Source organism: Gorilla gorilla, chromosome 1 (assembly GCF_029281585.2).
Source record: "Gorilla gorilla gorilla isolate KB3781 chromosome 1, NHGRI_mGorGor1-v2.1_pri, whole genome shotgun sequence".
NCBI lineage: Eukaryota > Metazoa > Chordata > Mammalia > Primates > Hominidae > Gorilla > Gorilla gorilla.
The window spans coordinates 70,560,823-70,579,816 of NC_073224.2; the positions used below are offsets into that span (position 1 = coordinate 70,560,823).

The window sequence follows — 18,994 nt, forward strand, 5'->3', positions numbered from 1 at the left end:
AAATATAACATGGATAAACATCAAGAACGTTCTGCTAAATGGAAATAGCCAGACATAAAAGACCATATATGTTATGATTGCATTTATATGAAAAGTCCAGAAAAGGAAAGTCTATATAGAGATGGAAAATAGACTTGTGGTTGTCTAGGATTAGAGATAAAATCAGGGGATGACTGCAAATGAACATGATGGATCTTTTTGGAGTCATGGAAACACTCTAAAATTAGATTGTGGTGATAGTTGTACAACTCTGTAAATTCTACCAAACATCGCATTTTATACTTAAGATGAAAAATACATGGTTTTAAAATTATACACCCAATTAAATCTGTTAAAAAGAAAAGAGTTTTACAATGGGTAAATGAATGCATCTTCAGGCCTTTAATGTTTGCTTTTTTGGTCTGTTATTCATTTCTTGGTTTTAGTTGTTGCTGGCCTAGAATCCACCATCCATTTTTTCAGACATGACTCTCAGTAGCATCATCAACTCCATCGTCCCAACTTCCCTGCACTTTACCTACTCAGAAGTTTGGATTATGGACAAACTGAACCACGTACATTCTCCACTCTGTATAGACTTATACATGCCATTGTCAGTAAATATTCAAGTTATCTGATCTTTATTATTCTCTTAGCAACATTTGCCAATTTTAGTACAGATGCCTTGTGAAGTCTTTTTCTGACTCTTCTTACCTGTGGTTTCACAACTTAATTCTTCTTCTCAAACCCCCAATTTCAAATTGCTACCTTTGCTTTGACCTCTATTTCACAGAAAAGATAGAGACCATCTAGTGTGAACTAATATGAACTCCCTTAACTTCTTGTCTTCATAGTGACAGATATATTTATTTGTAGCACAATTGTCATTCCATACATCCTTACTTGAGTTTGGCAGTGTCTCTCCTCTCTCAAATCCTGCAAATCTTTAGTTCTGCATCAACTTATCTATGTTTTTGTTTTCTTGTGTGTTTTCATGCAGGCCATTGGGTACTGATTGAATACTGAGAGTCACATGAATGCATTGGAGCCAGAAATGTTTGATTTTTCAATGTCAGCTGGACCTCTGTCTCTGCTAAGTCATCCTTTAGATGTTTCTAGTTCGCTCCATCTTCTACTTTCCATAGGAGCTATCACAAAAATTTACCCCATCCTAATCTCTCAAACCCTCAGCATATGGCTTTATTTTGCTCACAGTCTTGACAACCAACCTCCACTTCACCTATACTTATGTTCTTTCTGCCATTTACTCCTGTGATGGACTGAATTGTGTCCTCCCAAAATTCATCTGTCGAAGCCCTACTTCCAAAGTGAGGTTATTTGGGGATAGGGCCTTTAAGGAGGTAATAAAGGTTAAATGCAGTCATAAGGGTGTGGTCCTACGTGAGTAAGACTGGTGTCCCTGTAGAAGAGGAAGAGACATCAGAGATGTGGGTGCACAGAGAGGCCATAGGAAGACAGTGAGAAGGCGGCCATTGTAAGCCAAGGAGCAAGATCTCAGGAAAAACCAAACCTGCCAACACCTTGATCTAGGACTTCCAGCCTCCAGAACTGTGAGTAAATAAATGTTGTTGTCTAAGCCACCCAGTCTGTGGTATTTTGTCATGGCAGCCCTAGAAGACTAAGTCAACTCCTCGTTCATCTATCATCCCCCTTTCTATGCTTTAGAGTAAAATCTTTTCATGTCTTTTAGAATATTGCTCTACTCTCTCTTTCCTTTATCTTTAATCACCCTATAGCCTTTGGCTCTTTCTTATATTAAAAACAAAACAGATAGACCCAGTGTTTCCTCTGTCATCAAACATCTCCCCATTCTTTCACAGTTTGGGAAGAAGGAACCCCTTCCCCCTCTTTCTGGTATCCATTTCCAGTTCTTGCATCACCCTGTAGCAGATTCCTAGTTGTCTTTTCTTCTTCATAGAACAGAGCATGCAGTTCAACCAAAAAACTATCTTTCTTTGCTTTTCTTCTATCTATTAAGTTCTTGCTCATGAAATATAAATAACAATATTGTGTGGGAATTTCTGAGAAGTTTTCTTAAAGGAAAGGGTGTGTCTTACGTCCTTTTGTCCTCCTTAGTCTCTGAAATGTGGACTCTTTTCTGCTTCTCTCAGGTGGACTTAGGACTCTGTTCCCTATCTTTCCATTGTACTTTGTACTGTCTTTTATTGTAATTACTATAATGATTTATAATTGCTTATTTTTACATATGAATTCTCACTGGGCTATAAATATCTTTAAATGTTTGGATTTCTCATGTTTATCAGTGAGCCCAGCACATAGTAGACATTCAGTCGATACTTTTTGAATAAATAAATGGATGAATGATTGAACCTACGGATTGCTTTGATCATTGTATTAGTCCGTTCTCAAGTTGCTATGAAGAAATACCTGAGATTGGGTAATTTATAAAGGAAAGAAGTTTAATAAACTCTCAGTTCCACATTGTTGGGTAGACCTCAGGAGACTTACAATCATGGTGGAAGGCACCTCTTCACGGGGTGGCAAGAGACAGAATGAAAGCTGAGCAAAGGGGGAAGCCCCTTACAAAACCATGAGATCTTGTGAGAACGAATTCTCTATCGTGAGAACAGCATGGGGGAACCACACCCATGATTCAATTATTTCCACCTGGTCCTGCCCTTGACATGTAGGAATTACTAAAATTCAAGGTGAGATATGGGTGGGAACACAGAGCCAAACCATATCAATCATGATAAAGTTTGGGTTTCTTTTTATCTTAATCCACTGATTAGTCAGTCATCCTTGCACTTAGTGTGTGGGGTAAATATTAGTTAGAATGCTCCGTGCTAAGAGCAGTGCAGGATAATGGATGAACTGGATTCAAGGCTCTTGCTGTCTAGTAGACAAGAAAATGCATGTGCCAAGCAACCATAATACAAAGCAGAAGGTAAGAAGTGCCAAATGAGAGGTACAGAGATAGACTGACTTACTTAAGAGATGGAAGAGAGACCTTTTGTTTAAAAGATTAGGGAAGACTCTATGGAAGATGTGGCATTAAATAGGGCTTTGAAGATGGCGAGAAATGAGTATGTGGAATTGGAAAGGAGAACATTCTAACATGTAAAAATAGAAGAAAACCTGGATTATGGAAAATGTGTGGTATCATTACATGGAAAACAGGGTACATACAACAGAATTATTATGACATAAATACTGAAAAGGTAAGCTGGGGTCCAGTTATGCGGAAATCTGGGATTACCCTGGATAAGGGGAGCCACTGCAGGTGATTGTTTGTGAGGGCTACAGTGACTCAGGTCTTGAGACCTTCCAGATAAATAACCAACGAATTGTCAGTCTTTCTCTGTGATTTCAGTTGACTTAATCATGACTGTAAAACCTCAACCTCCTGCATAGAGAAGGTGGAGTGCTAAAAACTTTTTTTGACATCACATCTCATTCCTTCAGATTCATCAGAGGAATTCAGAAACTGTTAACAAAATGTTAGACCAAACCCCCAGAGTATGCATAGCTGAACTCCACAGTTGGTTCTGAAGGATAAGTAATATCTGCAACCACACTAATCTTCAGAGCTGATGTCCCACTTTATTGGGAGACCTGAGGACTTGAAGGCACTTTGATGAAGCACCAAGCTGAGCAGTATGGTCACCTTCATACTTCAGTGGTAATGGTTGGAAGTAAGCAGATGTTTCTGAACAGATTAAGAGGAGTTTCCTTATTCAGAGTATTGGCAAGTGTTAGGTTTTGTAGTCAGATGGACTTGGGTCCAAATCTTAACTCTGCATCTCCTACTAGTGATGACTCTGCAGCTAGTTATCTAATCTCTGAGCTTCAGCTTCCCTCTCTGTGAAATACTGGCTTATAATCTTTAGTTCGTGGTGTTGTGCCATGCAATGTTTTTCAAATTACCTTTGGTAATTTTTTTTAAGTTCCAATCTGTTTTTTTTTTTTAAGTTGTAGTCTATTATAGATGGTTACTTTCATAGAATATAATACAAATAACTAGAAAAGTAAAATGAAAAAGATATATAAAATATATGCTTTGTTTCTTTTTTGTTATTGGATTCCACAGACATGAGTCTGGCTGTAGGTCTAGGAGCAATAAGGGGAAATGGGGACAGTTCCAGAGAGGATCATCTGTCTTTTGCAACAGACCTCAAGAGAGGCCATTACAGGTTATTTAGGCAAGGAAGACTAAATTCAGAGAAGAGGGAAAGCTGTTGGCAAGGAAAACATATCAAATTTGGAGTTCAAGGTTTCCAGCTTCATCAGAATCTTCTCATATGTCTCCATCCCAAATTTTAGGGCCATACTTCTTTTTCAATCCATGTCCTAACTTTATCATAAGAGGCATCATGGGGTTGGGAATTTAACTTGCATTGTAATTCAGCCACTCTCAGGATTAGTTTGTGTGTGTGTGTGTGTGTGTGTGTGTGTGTGCGCGCGCATGTGTGTGTGTGTGTGTGTGTGTGTGTGTGTGTGTGTGTGTGTTTGGAAACCTTAGCCCTGCAGTTATAAGAGATAAAGATTTCTTTTGGGTCACCATTCTACTTCATTTCCCTTTTGTGTTGGGAATAAAGCCCTGAGCTCATTATTTTCTTTCTTCAGTGCACTTAGAAGCAAGCAGGCAACCCTACTGTGCTCTCCATTTTCACTAAAATAGTCCATGAGAGGAACTGAAGCCCACAAACATGGATAGAACCCATGATGGACTAGAACCTGTGCTGGTCTCTGTATGAGTCAGCTCAGCTGCCATCACAAAGTACAAGTGACTGCACAGCTTATGCAGCAGAAATGTATTTTCTCACAGGTCTGGAGGCTGGGAAGCCCAAGTCAAGGTCTGGCAGGGTTTGGTTTCTGGAGCACTCTTTCTGGCTTGCAGGTGGCTGCCTTTTCACTGTGTCATCACATGAGAGAGAGATCTCTGGTGTCTCTTCTTATAAGGGCACTAATCCTACCCACCCTTATGACCTCATTTAACCTTAGTTACTCCTTAGGCCTTATCTCCAAATGCAGTCATTTGGAGACTGCATTGAGGGTTAGGTCTTCTACGTATACATCGGGGGGAGACAATTCTGTCCATAGCAATCTTTCACCATCTTTAATTTTCCAACTTCAATGATGTAGGTCTCATGCAGGAAAAGCTGGGGTTCTTTGTTACAGGTGTAGACACATCTAGCTCAGGGATTGTAAAAGATGAAGAAGGATCCAGCGGGAAGTAGAATGGCTGTGGGGCCACCATTGTCCTGATCCACCGAGAGGAGCTAGCAGATAATGATGGGGTCCATGACTTGCAACAGTACCTGGTACCCCTGCAGTGACTTTCCAAGTGTAAAAACAATGTGGCTGCAGCTTCACTTATACTTTTCAAATCTCATGCTACATGTCTCATGTGGCCTATGCTCTGAAACTTTCAGAGACAGGAAATGTAGTTCCAGCTTACCTAAGCTGACATAGTAGGGAGAAACTAGATCATCTAACACATTTAGGTTATAAAAGGGAAGAAGAATGGAGAGTTATTGATGGAGTGACGTGATCTGATAGGTGTTTTTAAAAGACCAGTCTTGTAGAAAATGGAGTACAGCAGAGCAGGAGTGGCGGAGGAACTTGGGTAGGAGTGCATCATGTGACAATGGTATGCCTAGGATGGTAGCAGGGGAGATGGAGAGTTCTATTTTGATGGACTGAATGTGTACATTTTAGGTGGTGAGAAGTTAGTGAATCCCAGGGCTTCAGTTGGGGTGATTAGATGAATGGTAGTACAATTAATATAGTTAGGAAAGACTAGGGTAGGAAAAGGTTTGGAGGATCATTCAGTAGGCATTCAGGTATTCAGCTGTAAATAGAGACAGTCCAACAAATAATTGTTTAAATAAGTAAGGAGATTTTAGACTCAAACGATTACAAGTCCTGGGGTAGTTATTCCAGTGCTGCAGAGTGGTTCAACAAAGTCACATAAAAGGTTTCAGACCCCCTCCCCCGTCCTCTCCCCTCCCCCTCCTTTCTCCTTCCCTTCTCCCTCCCCTCTACCTCCCCTCCCTCCCTCCCTTCCTCCTTCCCTTCTCCCTCCCCTCCTCCTCCCCTCCCTCCCTCCCTCCCTTCCTCCCTTCTCATCCTCAGGGTGGTTGCCCCATTGTTGCAAGATGCTTGGCAAATCTCTGTCCACATTCTGAGTATGGAAAGATGGAAAAACACAGGCCAAACTGGTATGCCACAAAGACTACCCCTTTTAAAGCGATTTCCCAGAAGCTACACCAAGTGATTTCTGCTTACATCTTACTGGACAGAATGGAGTCACATGCCCACTGCAACTAGACAGCTGCTAGAGAGCAAGAGATATGTGGTTGGGGTTTGGATCAACCATATGCTGGATGTGTAAGTCTGAGTGAGTTAGTTAAGGAGCCAAGTGAAAATGTCAGGTAACCAGCTGGACAAATGGGCCTGTATTTTAGGAGTGTCAATCTTTGGCCTACCTGGCTCACTCAGATGAACTGAAATGTGAAATGGTAAGTTCTGGTAAATGTGCTGTTATCCTACCCTGCAAAGCATGCTCCTGTATGCATGTGTGCATTTATGAAGGGAGAGTGGGGCTTGGATATGACTGCCAGCCTAACAGCTAAGTCTGCAGCTGGGTTAATGTAAAGCATGAGAACAGGTTTTAGAGATGTGGAAGGCTTGCACGTGCTGAGGCCAGCAGCCTACTACAAAACTGGTCAGAGCCTTGACTATCATGTGTGCTCTGAGCTCAGACCGGGCTGTTGTGAATGATAGAAAGATTTATACCCAGTTTGTAGATCAGAGGTAAACTATGACCTGCAGGCTAAATCCAGCCAGATTTTGTAAATAAAGTGTTACTGGAGCACATGTTTATGTGCCATCCACGGCTAAACAGCAGACTTGAGTAGTAGCCACAGAGATCACATGGCCTAAAGGGCCTAAGATATTTACTGTCTGTATCTTCATAGAAAAAAGTTTGTTGACTGTTGGTGTAGATCACACGTGTTCTGTTTAGGTTAATATCAGATTAAGTAATTATACTGTAGGTAGACTTCATTTGGCGTATAAGGGATTGAATGTATGTGAGTCAAAGATTACCCATTAGATCTCTCATTTGCTCTCTTAGTTTCCTTCCTTTGGAGACCTTCCCCTTTCTGCTAGTCATCCTATCTAGGGTATCTGTGGAATTTGCAGGCTCAGAGGACTGTCATAGCAATATACAAGATGGAGGCTTGCTCCTCGCAGCTCTGCTAGATGTCATGAAGGAGGGTTTCCCCACCCTGCCGTGTATCCTAAGGGAACTTTCAGGGTTGGTGATTGATCTCATTGCCTACCTCTGCTCAACCACTGGCATGCTTAAGATAAATTTCAAGGAAATGTTGTCAGAAGTACTTGGGTAAAGTCAAGACTCTGGCTGGATCTTCTGGCTCCCCAAATAGGAATTTCCAAATCAAATACTGTAGTAACCAGAAGTTTGTTCCTACTAATGACTATGCAGTAGCTCGTGTCTGGTCACTGTCCTGTCAATTTCTATGCTTGTAGAATATTGGACAGAGGAAATGAGCAAAACTAATGTGGTTTAATTTTAGAAAGAAGCTCAATGGTCAGGGTCAGGTGTTGGAGTTGTTTACCAAAGTACTTAGTTATAAAAATGTCCTTTCTAAGGATTTAGGCATGAAGCAGACGTCTTGACTGTATTACATCAGCATTTCCCCAAGTGTTCAGTGAGATAATGTATTAGGGAAAAAAGATTTGGGATTAAATCTTTCAGAAAATGTTGGCTTGAATAAATTCATCCTGTTCACTGCTGAACTTCTAAAAGTTTCTTTGTTAGTGTTGATAGATAATCTTTAATAGGAGAATATGTTATGCAGTATTTTTAAAACTTGTTTGATCATAGAATGCTTGTGACTAAAAACACTTGTACTAGACTAGTATTCTGTAGAACAGTCTTTGGTAAACACTGATTTAGTCAATCACCTGCCTGACAGCTGGACTATGGAGTGGATATTTTTTTCCAGGTTTCTTTGAATAACGTGTTTCTAGGTTAATAATCCTTCAATCATAGGTCACAATTAGGCCTTCACTAGTTTAATATCACACAAGATGAATTCACTTGAGATAAGATATAAAAAATGCTGTTTAGGTAGATGAAAAAACTCATGCAGTGGGAGTCATGACAGGGAAGGTAGGACATTTCTGCCACTCACTAGCTGTCCTGTCTTAAGGAAGTTACATAAGTTACCTCTGTCCTAGGATCCTGACCTATACAATGTGAGTAATACTACCTCTCTCTCAAGGGATCTCATGATTGTGTGTCTGTTTATGTGTATGACTTTAAATTTAATCCCTGTTTTAGCTGCAAGGAAACGAATTTTAGGTTCTTCAAAAGGTTATGAAAAAAAGTTGTGAAAATTTATTTAGGCTGATTTTAGTGTAACATTGTTTTTTATAAAATAATTTTATAAAAGAGTCCATCAAGATATTATATAGAAAATGCACACTAAGGTAATATATATACACTTCATAAAAATAGAATACATCTTGGCAATTGCTTAGAGTCTATTACCACCATGTACAGTGTATTGACATGTAACATTTATGTTAATTTGAACACATGAGATTTTTAAAAAACCAAACCTGTCCCACTCGTATCTTTAAAAATTGCTTTCATTGACAGGAAAATAAACAAAATTCTGGAACGTAAAAGTTATGAAGCTAACTGGATGAAAGTTTATATTAAAATGTTAAAGTTCCATGCCATGTACAACTGTCGTGAGGGCAAAGCGATCTTTTTTATTATTATTATCATAAGTGGTTCAGCTGATCTCACAAAATCACTGAAAATAATATCCTTGTTCTGAATGTTCAATCAAGATAAGCACCATTTGGGATCAAACAAGCCTTATAGTAGCTGTCCTATATTTTAAAAAATGAGTGGTGGTTTTCTTCTTAAAAATGAAAATAGGCAAGTCCTATTATAATGTATCAATACTTACAAAAATCTCCGTAAGTTATTTTATAAGCTTTGATCAAAATACTTAGTAACTAATTTTATGATTCTAAAAATAGTCAAATGCTCAAAAACTCTATTTGATTCTGAATTAGTTGTTTTTGTTTTTCGTTGTTTGGTTTGGCTTTCAGGAAAATGATCTTAGGTACTACACTACTGTAAACCATCACTGATATGTCCTGGTAGATGTTCAGAATAATCTTTGGGAAGTAACTGCTCCAGTGTAATAAATAAAATAATAAGGGACTTTTCTAGACCATACTTCAAGATATGACCATGGGGGGATCATGAAAATACCTCAGAAGTACCAAGGAAGGCACACAAAACAGAGTGTAGCACCATTTTCAAGTTGCCAAGATTGCAACTGTTCAAGAGACAGTAATCTGGAAGGGGGCTTGATTGCCATGATTAATGCAGTTTAAATATGTGGAATAGGCTTTGGAGAGTTCCTTAGTATGGATAGGCGGACACAGCTATATAAACTATGAATGTGGTCTGATATTCAATGGTCCCATTGGCACTGTAGGATGAGGCTCGGACCCTCATGCGGTAGGTCTCTGCTTCTCGTAGTGGTCGTGTTGTATACACCACTCCTTTCAGGTTTTCATCCCTCAAGGCAAAAGGAACAGTCTGTTCCTCATCTATCATGAGGAAAGTTGTCCTGGGATGCATCACTCCATCCTGTGTGTATGCAACCAGCCGGATTAAATCTTGATTGGTGGCTATTCCAAATGGGAGGGAGACGAGTTTGTATTCCAAGGCATATGGGCTCAAGGCACATTCCAAATCATTGGGTGGACAGTTCTTGAGGCAGAACCTAAGGACAACAAACATATCAAATACACATAGTTATCTGGAAGCAGGAGGAGGCATGATACAGGTGATCATGATCCATGACAACTTTTAGGCACTGCATGCAGGAGGCAGCCTGGCTGTAAAAGCGGTAAGACTCAGTCGTCTTCTGTGTCACTAACTCAAACCAGACACCAGATGACTAGGAGAAGATGTTGGTGTGAAGTCAAATATGTGTCTTGCAGCTCCATTAAAAGCAGAAGTGTCTGAGCCATTGAAGTAAGTATGAATGCCACAAGAGTATTTTCTTTAAAATGAAAACTCAGTTTTGGAAACAAGAGCTTCTGCATATATATTGGAAACAAGTACTTCTTAAAGAGGAATACAAGCTACTTTTTAATTATATAGTATCCTAACACTGTTTAAAAGGTGAAACAAAATATATTGACATTTTTTCTAAAAATAATAAAAGGTCAATTAGGATTTCTGGTGAGAAAGGGGTACTTTTGTAATTGTCGTTCACATTATTGTAGATTAAAAAGCTTTATTTTCTTTTACCAGAGTGCACACTGACTGCTTTTTGAGTCATGATGACTTTTAAATTGTTTGCCAGAAACCGATGGTAATAAAGAAGGGAAAAAAATGCACAGAGAACCATTTTATGAAGATAGGATTCTTCAGTCATAGTATTTTTAGAGGTTTTGTTAAGTCTGTATTTTCAATTTTCTCCTTCCTATTCCATGTCCCATCAGACCAATTGCAGATAGGTTTTTGGTAGATTCTGGGCAGTCCACACTTGACTATGCTGCAGTAACTTGGTAAGCATTACCAAGAGGAAAACAAAGTGAGCTCCAGCCAGTATTTGGTTTCAGAAACACCTTCCTATTAGCAGGGCCTATCCAAGAGGAATATTATCACTTGTTTTCAATCACCCTGTTAACTTGGTACCTGGATAGAGTACAACATTTCTGGAAGGGGAGAGAGAAAACAGAATGGTAGTTTATTCAGAATGCAGAAAAGCCTGTTTCAGACAGAAGGAAATATAAGCAAGATGATGTATGAATGGGCAGACGACTGACTCATTCCTCACTCATCTCCGTTCTCAAGGAGCGGTGAGTCAGTGAAGCAACAGAAAAGATGCTTCATGGTGGGCTCTAAGTGTGCAGAGCCCTTACCACCCTGAGGCAACACAACAGAAATGCAAAACTTTAAAGAGAGGCAGGCTCTATCACTCCATCAAACACTTGCTGCTGAGGCAGAACCCACCACGTTACATGTTATATTCTGGGAAGACTGCTCCAGGCAACACTGGCAGCCAAGAGTGAGCTTGGGTGGCAGTGGCTGCTGCAGGATGAGCTCATTTCTTGCCCATTCATTGAAGAGAATACTTACTGTAACCCCACATCTTCCTGGAGTTAGTGACTTCCTGTGAGTTACACATGACAAGAGACAAAGTTTATGTTGGTCAAGGAGTGGGAGGAAGGATTTTCAAAAGCATGTCTGGGATGAGAAGGCAAGACATACCCTGAAACAGGATCCCGTTGGTAGTTGGGTGGACAGGGTGTATCGATGCACTGGTAGCTTCCTCTCATGTTGAAGCACATGCGATTGGGTCCACAGCGCACATTCTGCTCCAGACATTCATCGATATCTAGGGACAGCACAGGGAACATGCAGCATCAGCAGTGAGGGTGAGAGAAGGCCATCAGAGCAGGCACTATGGATGTGTGACTAGAATGTGGAGGGCTAGCCTTCTCCTCCCATGAATGAACTTAGTCATACCTAAGCTTCTTTAACCACAAAATGGGGATCATGACACCTGGTGGGGTTATTTCCCAGGTTGCCTCGAGCACATATTTCTTTATGTGAAAGGACATAAAAAAAATGAGAGCTATAAAAGTGATGGGGAGATATTAAGAGCTCTCTGGTGCTTTTTATATTTGGGGAATACCTTGCATTTGAGTTTCATAAAGCAAGAAATATTTTAAATGCACTATGAACAAGCCAAAAATTTAAAGGACATTTGTGAATATTTTTTTGCAAAGTGAAGAATCTCCTTAAAATGTGAGTGATCCTTGCCGAGTGTTTTGTTTTATAATGTCAAATTGTTGAGTGGAAAATAGGGTCTTAGATATGAAAGGAGTCAAGTTATAAATTCAGGAGAGATGGTACAGGCTAGTCAGATCTTGAGGAGAGAGACAAACAAAGCAGGATCAAATGAGTGGCCCAGGCACCACAATGTAAGCTGATTGAATGGAGCAGTTCACCTTGATCTGGACTGTGTTGAGTCTATCCTCTGTTGTTATGGTAGTGGGATGCTCTCCTTATGCTAATGGTGTGGGGAAAATACGCAAATGAAATACTCTTTATTTTGTTGTTTTCTACACTAAGTTAAGTAGAAACACACTTAAGTGCTTCCTGAAAGTGTTTTTGAGCCACCACTCTTAATTTGGGGTTTATTTTTGAGCATCAGGGGATCTGTGAATGAAAATGTTTGCATGCGTGTGTGTGTGTGTGTGTGTGTGAGAGAGAGAGAGAGACAGAGACAGAGAATGTGAGATTGATTGATGGTTGGATTTTCAAGAAAGAGGGTCCATGGAGTTCAACACAATTCTTAAGGAATTTTAAGATCCCAAATGTAACAATGGTATTTTAGAGCAATGGTTTTCGTACTGGGGCATCCTCATTCCCCTGGTGATACACGAATGTTTTCTAGCAGTATGAATGCAGGCGAATATTTCAGGGAATCAATTCCCATATTCTCATTTTCCGTAATTCTCCTCTCTAAAGTCAATTTGCCTGAGAACATCTCATGGCCTGGAGGTCTCTATTCCCATCTCCCTGTTTCCAACCTTCTGATTTACAAAGACAGATTGCAACTAATCTCAGAGGATAAACAGAGAGTAAGAATATTGGTAATAAAGACTGATAGAGGTGGCTGGCAGGCCTTATTTTATCATGGCCACACACCAATGGTCTTAGCTGTCTATTTTATTTTATTTTTTGAGACGGAGTCTCACTCTGTCGCCCAAGCTGGAGTGTAGTGGTGCAATCTCAGCTCATTGCAAGCTCCGCCTCCTGGGCTCAAGTGATTCTCCTGCCTCAGCTTCCAGAGTAGCTGGGACTACAGGCATGCGTCACCATGCCTGGCTGATTTTTGTATTTTTAGTAGAGAGGAGGTTTCACCATGTTAGCCAGGCTGGTCTTGAACCCCTGACCTTTGGTGATCCACCCACCTCAGCCTCCCATTAGCTCTCTATTTTAAATTAGATTTCAGAAGTGGGTTGGTTGTCATGGGGACACCTACTAACATTTTTGTTTGAACAGAAAAATCACCTTAGACTTTTTCTGACAGTAGATCTGATTAATTTGACAATGAATACAGACTTTCAAATTATATAGTGGCCATCCTCCCTTAACCGAGGGAGTTAAATCTGAAGCTCTGAAGTTTTCATGAAAATATATTTAAAGCTTGAACACATTAACATAACAATCTGTATAACAACGCCAGAATTCACATCCTTTGCAACTATTTAAACTTATAAGAAACTTTAGTGGTTAATTTTTTAAAGTATGAGTAAAGTATAAGGTTTTCAAAGTCTAAGTCAATTGGCTACATATAGCATTGGTCCTGAGATACAAGAGGGAAAAATGACAATTAAATGGAGTAAATTGGTTCTCCACAGGGGGGTCCTGACGGTCAAATGCACTTCTATCATGGAAGCTGTGCTAAGAACAGTGTTACTATGATGTCATTGTACAGTAGTACATAATTTGGTAGTTGGATAATGGTATTTATATTGGGACTTGATACAAAAGTAAGCATTTTAGATTTGGCTCCAAACATTTTCTAAGGAAACCACAGACAATGTAAGTATTTATTTAAAACAATAACAGTCTCCACAAAGTAAAAAGATACTGAGTTAGAATGATACGGAGTAAATAACTTTTTAGTTAGTTATATGTGCTGACAATGATGTAATATGCTATTACTAGTATTATACTAGGATTAGCTTTCCTACAGGAATGAAACACAATGTGGACAAACTTTTTCAGTGAAGTCTTGCCTACTGCTTCTGTGAAAAAATTTCTAATTATGATTATATCAGCCAGGAGGGCTTAATCTCCTTGACAAAATAAGATTGTCTCAGTGACTTGAAAAGCCTTCTAGAAAAATGTGAAATTCAATTAGCCTTATCTTCCTTCTCACATTAAAAAAATTTCTCTTCATATTCATTGTCCACATTTTATCTTATTTTCATCATGAACTCTTGTAGAAACATGAAGCCAGTGGGCTGCAGGGGTCCATGATAGTGGTGGTGTGGAGACTAGAAGGTGGACGCACATCAGTGTGCATAGTAAGTTGTTATTTAGTAGTTACCTTATGATATATTTTCATTGGGTAAATATGAATCTATAAAGAAATATCAGAATCTAATATAGAAATATACACTTTCTATTAAAAAGCTTTCCTAAGTACTGAGGTGCTGGGCAGGTGGCTCTCTTCTGTCTCTGGTCTATTACCCTCTCCTTAGGGTGAAGCATTCTCTCTAGGAATCCACTCACTCTACTCATTTACTCTACTCACTATTCTTAAAAAAAAGAAGACAGAAAAAGAAATAGAAATTGTGTTGTCTTCTGTTCATGGATGATATGATGTCTGGTTTCTATTAAATATAAGAAGATAATGATTGAAATGAAAGTATTTTGTAACATAAATATTGCTACAAGAAAAGAGTCCCAAAATGAGCTGAAAATTTTTATATTAACAGCTTTAGAACATATGAATGTATTTAACCAAGTGCTTCTGAATACTAAAAATTTAGGATAAACATACTTGAAACATCTGTCTTATAGAAAATATAAGTAATTTAGATTCTTGATAAACATTATGCATTGCATTTTTAAAACACGGATGAATAAGAGCACTTATTTTAAATGCAGTGCTCATATAATGTTTCCAAATTTTTAGAAGTAGATTAGTGGTGCATAAAATTAGCATAAGGGTCCTTCAGTTTCTCCTCTCTGCGTCTTAGGCAATTCTTGATTGGTCACGCTTTTTGTTTATTTTGCAGTCTAGTGACTTTCACTTTTGACTAGAGTGTCTGTCCTTGTTCACTGTCAAATTCACTTTAATTTCCCTTTTATTATTGATGTTTGTATCAGTAATTTCTAAATCTTTCAAAAAATCATATGCAAATAAAAAGCAGTCTTTGGTTCCTTATAAATGCCTCAAACACTTTCTAAAACTATAAAAAGAATGCAAGTTATTCTTCAGGGCAAAGAAAAAGGCATAACTGTTTTCTCTCAAGTCTTTTTAAAACCACAAAAATATTAACCTATTTAAATTGCAGACATTTCAAGTGACACCTGTTTCTGATTTGTCCACGTCATTTTCCACTCTCTGTAGCACAACTGAAAGCTGAAGAACGTTTTGAACTAAATGAGTGACAAAGGCAATTAAAAAAATAAACTGGCACAATTTAGAAAGGGAGAAAAATTCTCTAATGAGAATAAAATCTGGCTAAGGGGTTGTGCGTTTTGAGTGGTTATTCCAAATGCTTCGGTATCTGCCCTGTTGCCTTCCTTGGTGCCTGGGGTACCTGGAGGGGGTGTGGTTTTAGTGTGGGCATCGTCACTCCTTCAGGAAGACTCTTGGGTTGAAGAACTGGGGAAAAGTGGTAATATCTGGACAAAGTGCCCTCACCCCATCCTGCTGCCTCAGTGCAATGCTCCTGGTGCTCACAGCATCCCAGGAGACAAAGGACTATTCTAGACGTATAGATCTGAGGTCAAGTCCTACCTCTGCTCTTGATTATTCTAGGACATTAAGGCTCACATAATCACTCTGATAATTAGTTTTAGAATGGGTACAAATTATCTAATGGGTGCCCATTAGAATGGGTGCAAATTATTGCCCTTGACATATTTATACTGCTGATTAAAGTGAAATAACAGTTGCTTTGGAAAAAGGTAACAATATGATTAAATAAATTATTCCAGTACTTTAAATCTGAGTAAAACTCTCTGCATGGGGTAGGTTCTTAAGAAATATTTGGTGACTGATGGCCCAAAGCGAAAGTTATTACTCAACTTCATGTTTCATCTCCGGCCCACATGACCCAGTGGGGGCCCTCAGGGAGTGTGAATGAGTGAATGGGTGGGGTAGGGTGGTGTGGGATGAGGTGGCAGTGTTCACGGTAACTAGGGTGAAGCCATTGTCCATCTTGGTTTTGCCTCCTGGAACCCATTTTCCATAAGCTGCATTGCAGCAAGTCTTTTGTGAATCCCGTAAAGAGAAAAAAATTCAATCTAAATTTGATTGCTGCTGATAAAGCACTCTTTTGGAGCTTTTATTTGCTATACTTTACAAAAGGATATAATTTTCCATGACACAAATTAATACAATTCAAAAGCTTATTAAGACCCACATAATACTCCTAGATTTTGTCTACAAAATTCAAGGGTTTCTTAGAAGATTTTTAGGAGCTATACAAGTTCTTATTTCTCCTTAATATAAGTACGTGTTGAATATAATCAACTTTACCAAATTACAATGCTCCTTTCACATTTTTGTGTAAAAAGGGAACCACTGAGATTGATGTTTTATTCTTTGTCATTGCTATATCTTGCCCAAAACTCTGTTATAAAACCAATGAGCTATATTTTGTTTGTTTTATTTACATGTCTGTCTCCACTAGACTGTAAACTCTTAAAGGGGAAGACTCTATCTTATTTATCTGTTTAAATCCTGCAATGCTAGCACATAATTGTTCCACATCAATGTAGACTTAACGAATGAATGAATCATTTAATTCACTACCAAACTGATCACTTTAAAAATAAGTTTAATAAGAGGGACAACATATAAAATAATATCTAACACTGAAGTAAATTTACTGAGTAACCTTCTCATTTTTCACTCCCATTTTAGTGGAATTGTAAAAAAGTTTGAAGAGATCTATTCCCATTAAGTTTTAAAAATATATAATATGAACTGGCTTAGGCATTCTTGCTCCTTCTAGTAAGACCATACCAAAAATGTTTCTCAGCTATTTTCTTTGCTTGCTTCCTCTCCCATTGCTTCTCCTGCTTGCAAAAGCAATGTCTGAACATAATTCTGACCCACGGGAATGGGTAAGAAGGGGAAGCCACTAGGAGAATGATTATTCAAAAAAAACTTCTCACACTCTCTGTTGGTTTTTAGTCAAGTTTGCAACAATAAACATCCCAATGTTTTCTCACCTTGGCATGTCTTTCCATTGTGTGTGAGTTGATAGCCAGGTGGGCAGATGCATTGATAACTTCCAAAGGTATTCTTACACTCATGCTGGCAGGCATCTGTATTTTCACATTCATCAATATCTGTTCAGGAAGAAGACAGAGAGTTATTACCACACAAGAAAAAAGCAGACACTGTGACAGAGCCAACTCTCATCAAGTTGTTGATATACATTAGAAAAACTCCTTGGTGATTTCATACTCCTGTGTTAAAAAATACTCAGAGCTATTTTCTATGAAGATACTTTTATGTTATAAAAATACTGAATATAGTACTATATACACAGTACTATATTACAAATTATGGACATTTCTTTGTGTAAGCACATATATGCTGAAGTCCCAAACGGGTCAATTTTTATATTACTTAAGTAAGAGTGACATGACAGAGGAAACAAATGTAGACAGGATCCTAAACCACCAAAATATGAAACTCTTTAAGGAATAGTAGAAATTACCCGAAATATAATATTCCTATTGAGATTACTTGCAAAAAGGACTGTTTGTTTTGATTGTATTTAAACTTTGGCTCTCTTTCTCTCTCCCTGCAGCCCCACTCATGCATAGCTTTCCCATACACAGATATCACATGGAAATGTTTTTTTATTTTTGTGACAAAAATACTCTTTTTTTATACAATTCAAACGTACTAATGACAAGTACATACATATATAGTTGTGTTACCTTTGGCAGGCCATTTAACTTCTCAAGATCTCATTTATTCTTCTGTTAAAAGGGACACTTGAGACCATCTGCCCTACTTCACAGTTTTGTTGAAAGGTTCATATACAGTAATATGTGGGAAAGTAGTCTATAAAGGGCTATCTGCTATTATTAAACAAAGCCATGAAAATGGCAAAAAAGGAGGGTGAGAATAGATGATAATTCAAAATTAATTGATATTTGCTTTAAGGATAAAGTATGTGATTTGGGAGGCTGAAGATTTCTTGTCCCAGTGGTGTTTTGCTTTAACTAAAATTAAAATTTGCTCATAGTCTCTGAGCATACACCAACCAGTGGAAGACTAGTTAACCAAAGTGTTTGATTCTATGACTTGTGTGAGTTTTTACTTCTTTCCTTTAAAATCAGCTTTAACCTAAAATAACAGAAATGTAAATGATGTTGAACTCCAAGCTGTTAACACAGAGCTTTCCCAAGCATGAATTTTACACTACCCCCAAGTGTGATTTCTGCATTCAGAAGCAATGCAATGGTCATTTTTCCTGTTATGCTTTAGAATCAATTTCTTCGAAAACTAAACTTTAGCCCAAGTCTAACAAGATTTCATAGTGTTAATTTGAATCTTTTATAACTTGTCTGTCCCAGATAGTTCATTAAAAGCATTTGGTGCTTATTGCAAGTTGGTCTTGTTGTGTAATACCAAAGCTGTAGGCAGTCTTACTGTATATTTCTTCATTAGTCCCAATACTATAAAATACCATATTTTAAGAAATGTTTAAGCCTATGAATTGCCCCCAAAGAAACTTAAATATCCAGTAATGGACTAGCTATAAATTTTTACTTTAGATTCTCCAAGATTGACCCTTACTGTGAAATAGTGGCTGCCTCAAATAGCAGATGACTGTCTGAGGAAGACGATTGTGATAACATTGGTTTAACATAAATGGAAGACAGAAAACATTTATAAGACTCTACTATGATGAAACTGCAGCCATAGATAGTGATGAAGAAGTAGAGACGTGGGTTATTAATCAGGAAGCTTTCTTAAAATAACTTGGACCTTCTGATAATTTGGAAGAAACCAGCTAATGGTGTATACTGTGGAGGGTGTGGCTTAATTTATTTTTCATAACACAGATTTTTGGGCAGGAAAGTAAAGGTAGAACAAAAGAAAGTGCTTGTCTAAAATGAAGGTTGAGAATGGGATGGTAACCTATTACCTAGGCTGTGAAAACCCTCTAGTGGGGATGA

General features: G+C 38.4%; 1 protein-coding gene and 1 long non-coding RNA gene across 5 annotated transcripts in view; one reads left to right on the plus strand and one right to left on the minus strand.

The window, feature by feature from the left end:
* LOC129528069 (uncharacterized) overlaps positions 1 to 18,994 on the plus strand; it is a 166,452-nt gene that overhangs the window by 45,127 nt on the left and 102,331 nt on the right. Inside the window, exon 1 of one of the 2 annotated variants that reach the window (XR_010135202.1) lies at positions 1,380 to 1,550. The exons of the other annotated variant lie outside the window; for it this stretch is intronic. This is a non-coding gene — a long non-coding RNA (uncharacterized lncRNA). Of the gene's footprint in view, positions 1 to 1,379; positions 1,551 to 18,994 lie in introns of those variants that run through there. 2 annotated transcript variants of the gene reach the window in all.
* The window catches only part of HMCN1 (hemicentin 1), a 454,854-nt gene continuing 444,229 nt past the window's right edge, over positions 8,370 to 18,994 (minus strand). For all 3 annotated transcript variants that reach the window (XM_055367497.2, XM_055367502.2, XM_055367506.2), the window contains 3 exons: positions 17,027 to 17,146; positions 11,306 to 11,432; positions 8,370 to 9,806 (listed from right to left, as the gene is read on the minus strand). In XM_055367497.2, the coding sequence (XP_055223472.2) occupies positions 9,440 to 9,806; positions 11,306 to 11,432; positions 17,027 to 17,146 (614 nt within the window). In that variant the 3' untranslated portion in view covers positions 8,370 to 9,439. The remainder of the gene's footprint in view (positions 9,807 to 11,305; positions 11,433 to 17,026; positions 17,147 to 18,994) is intronic.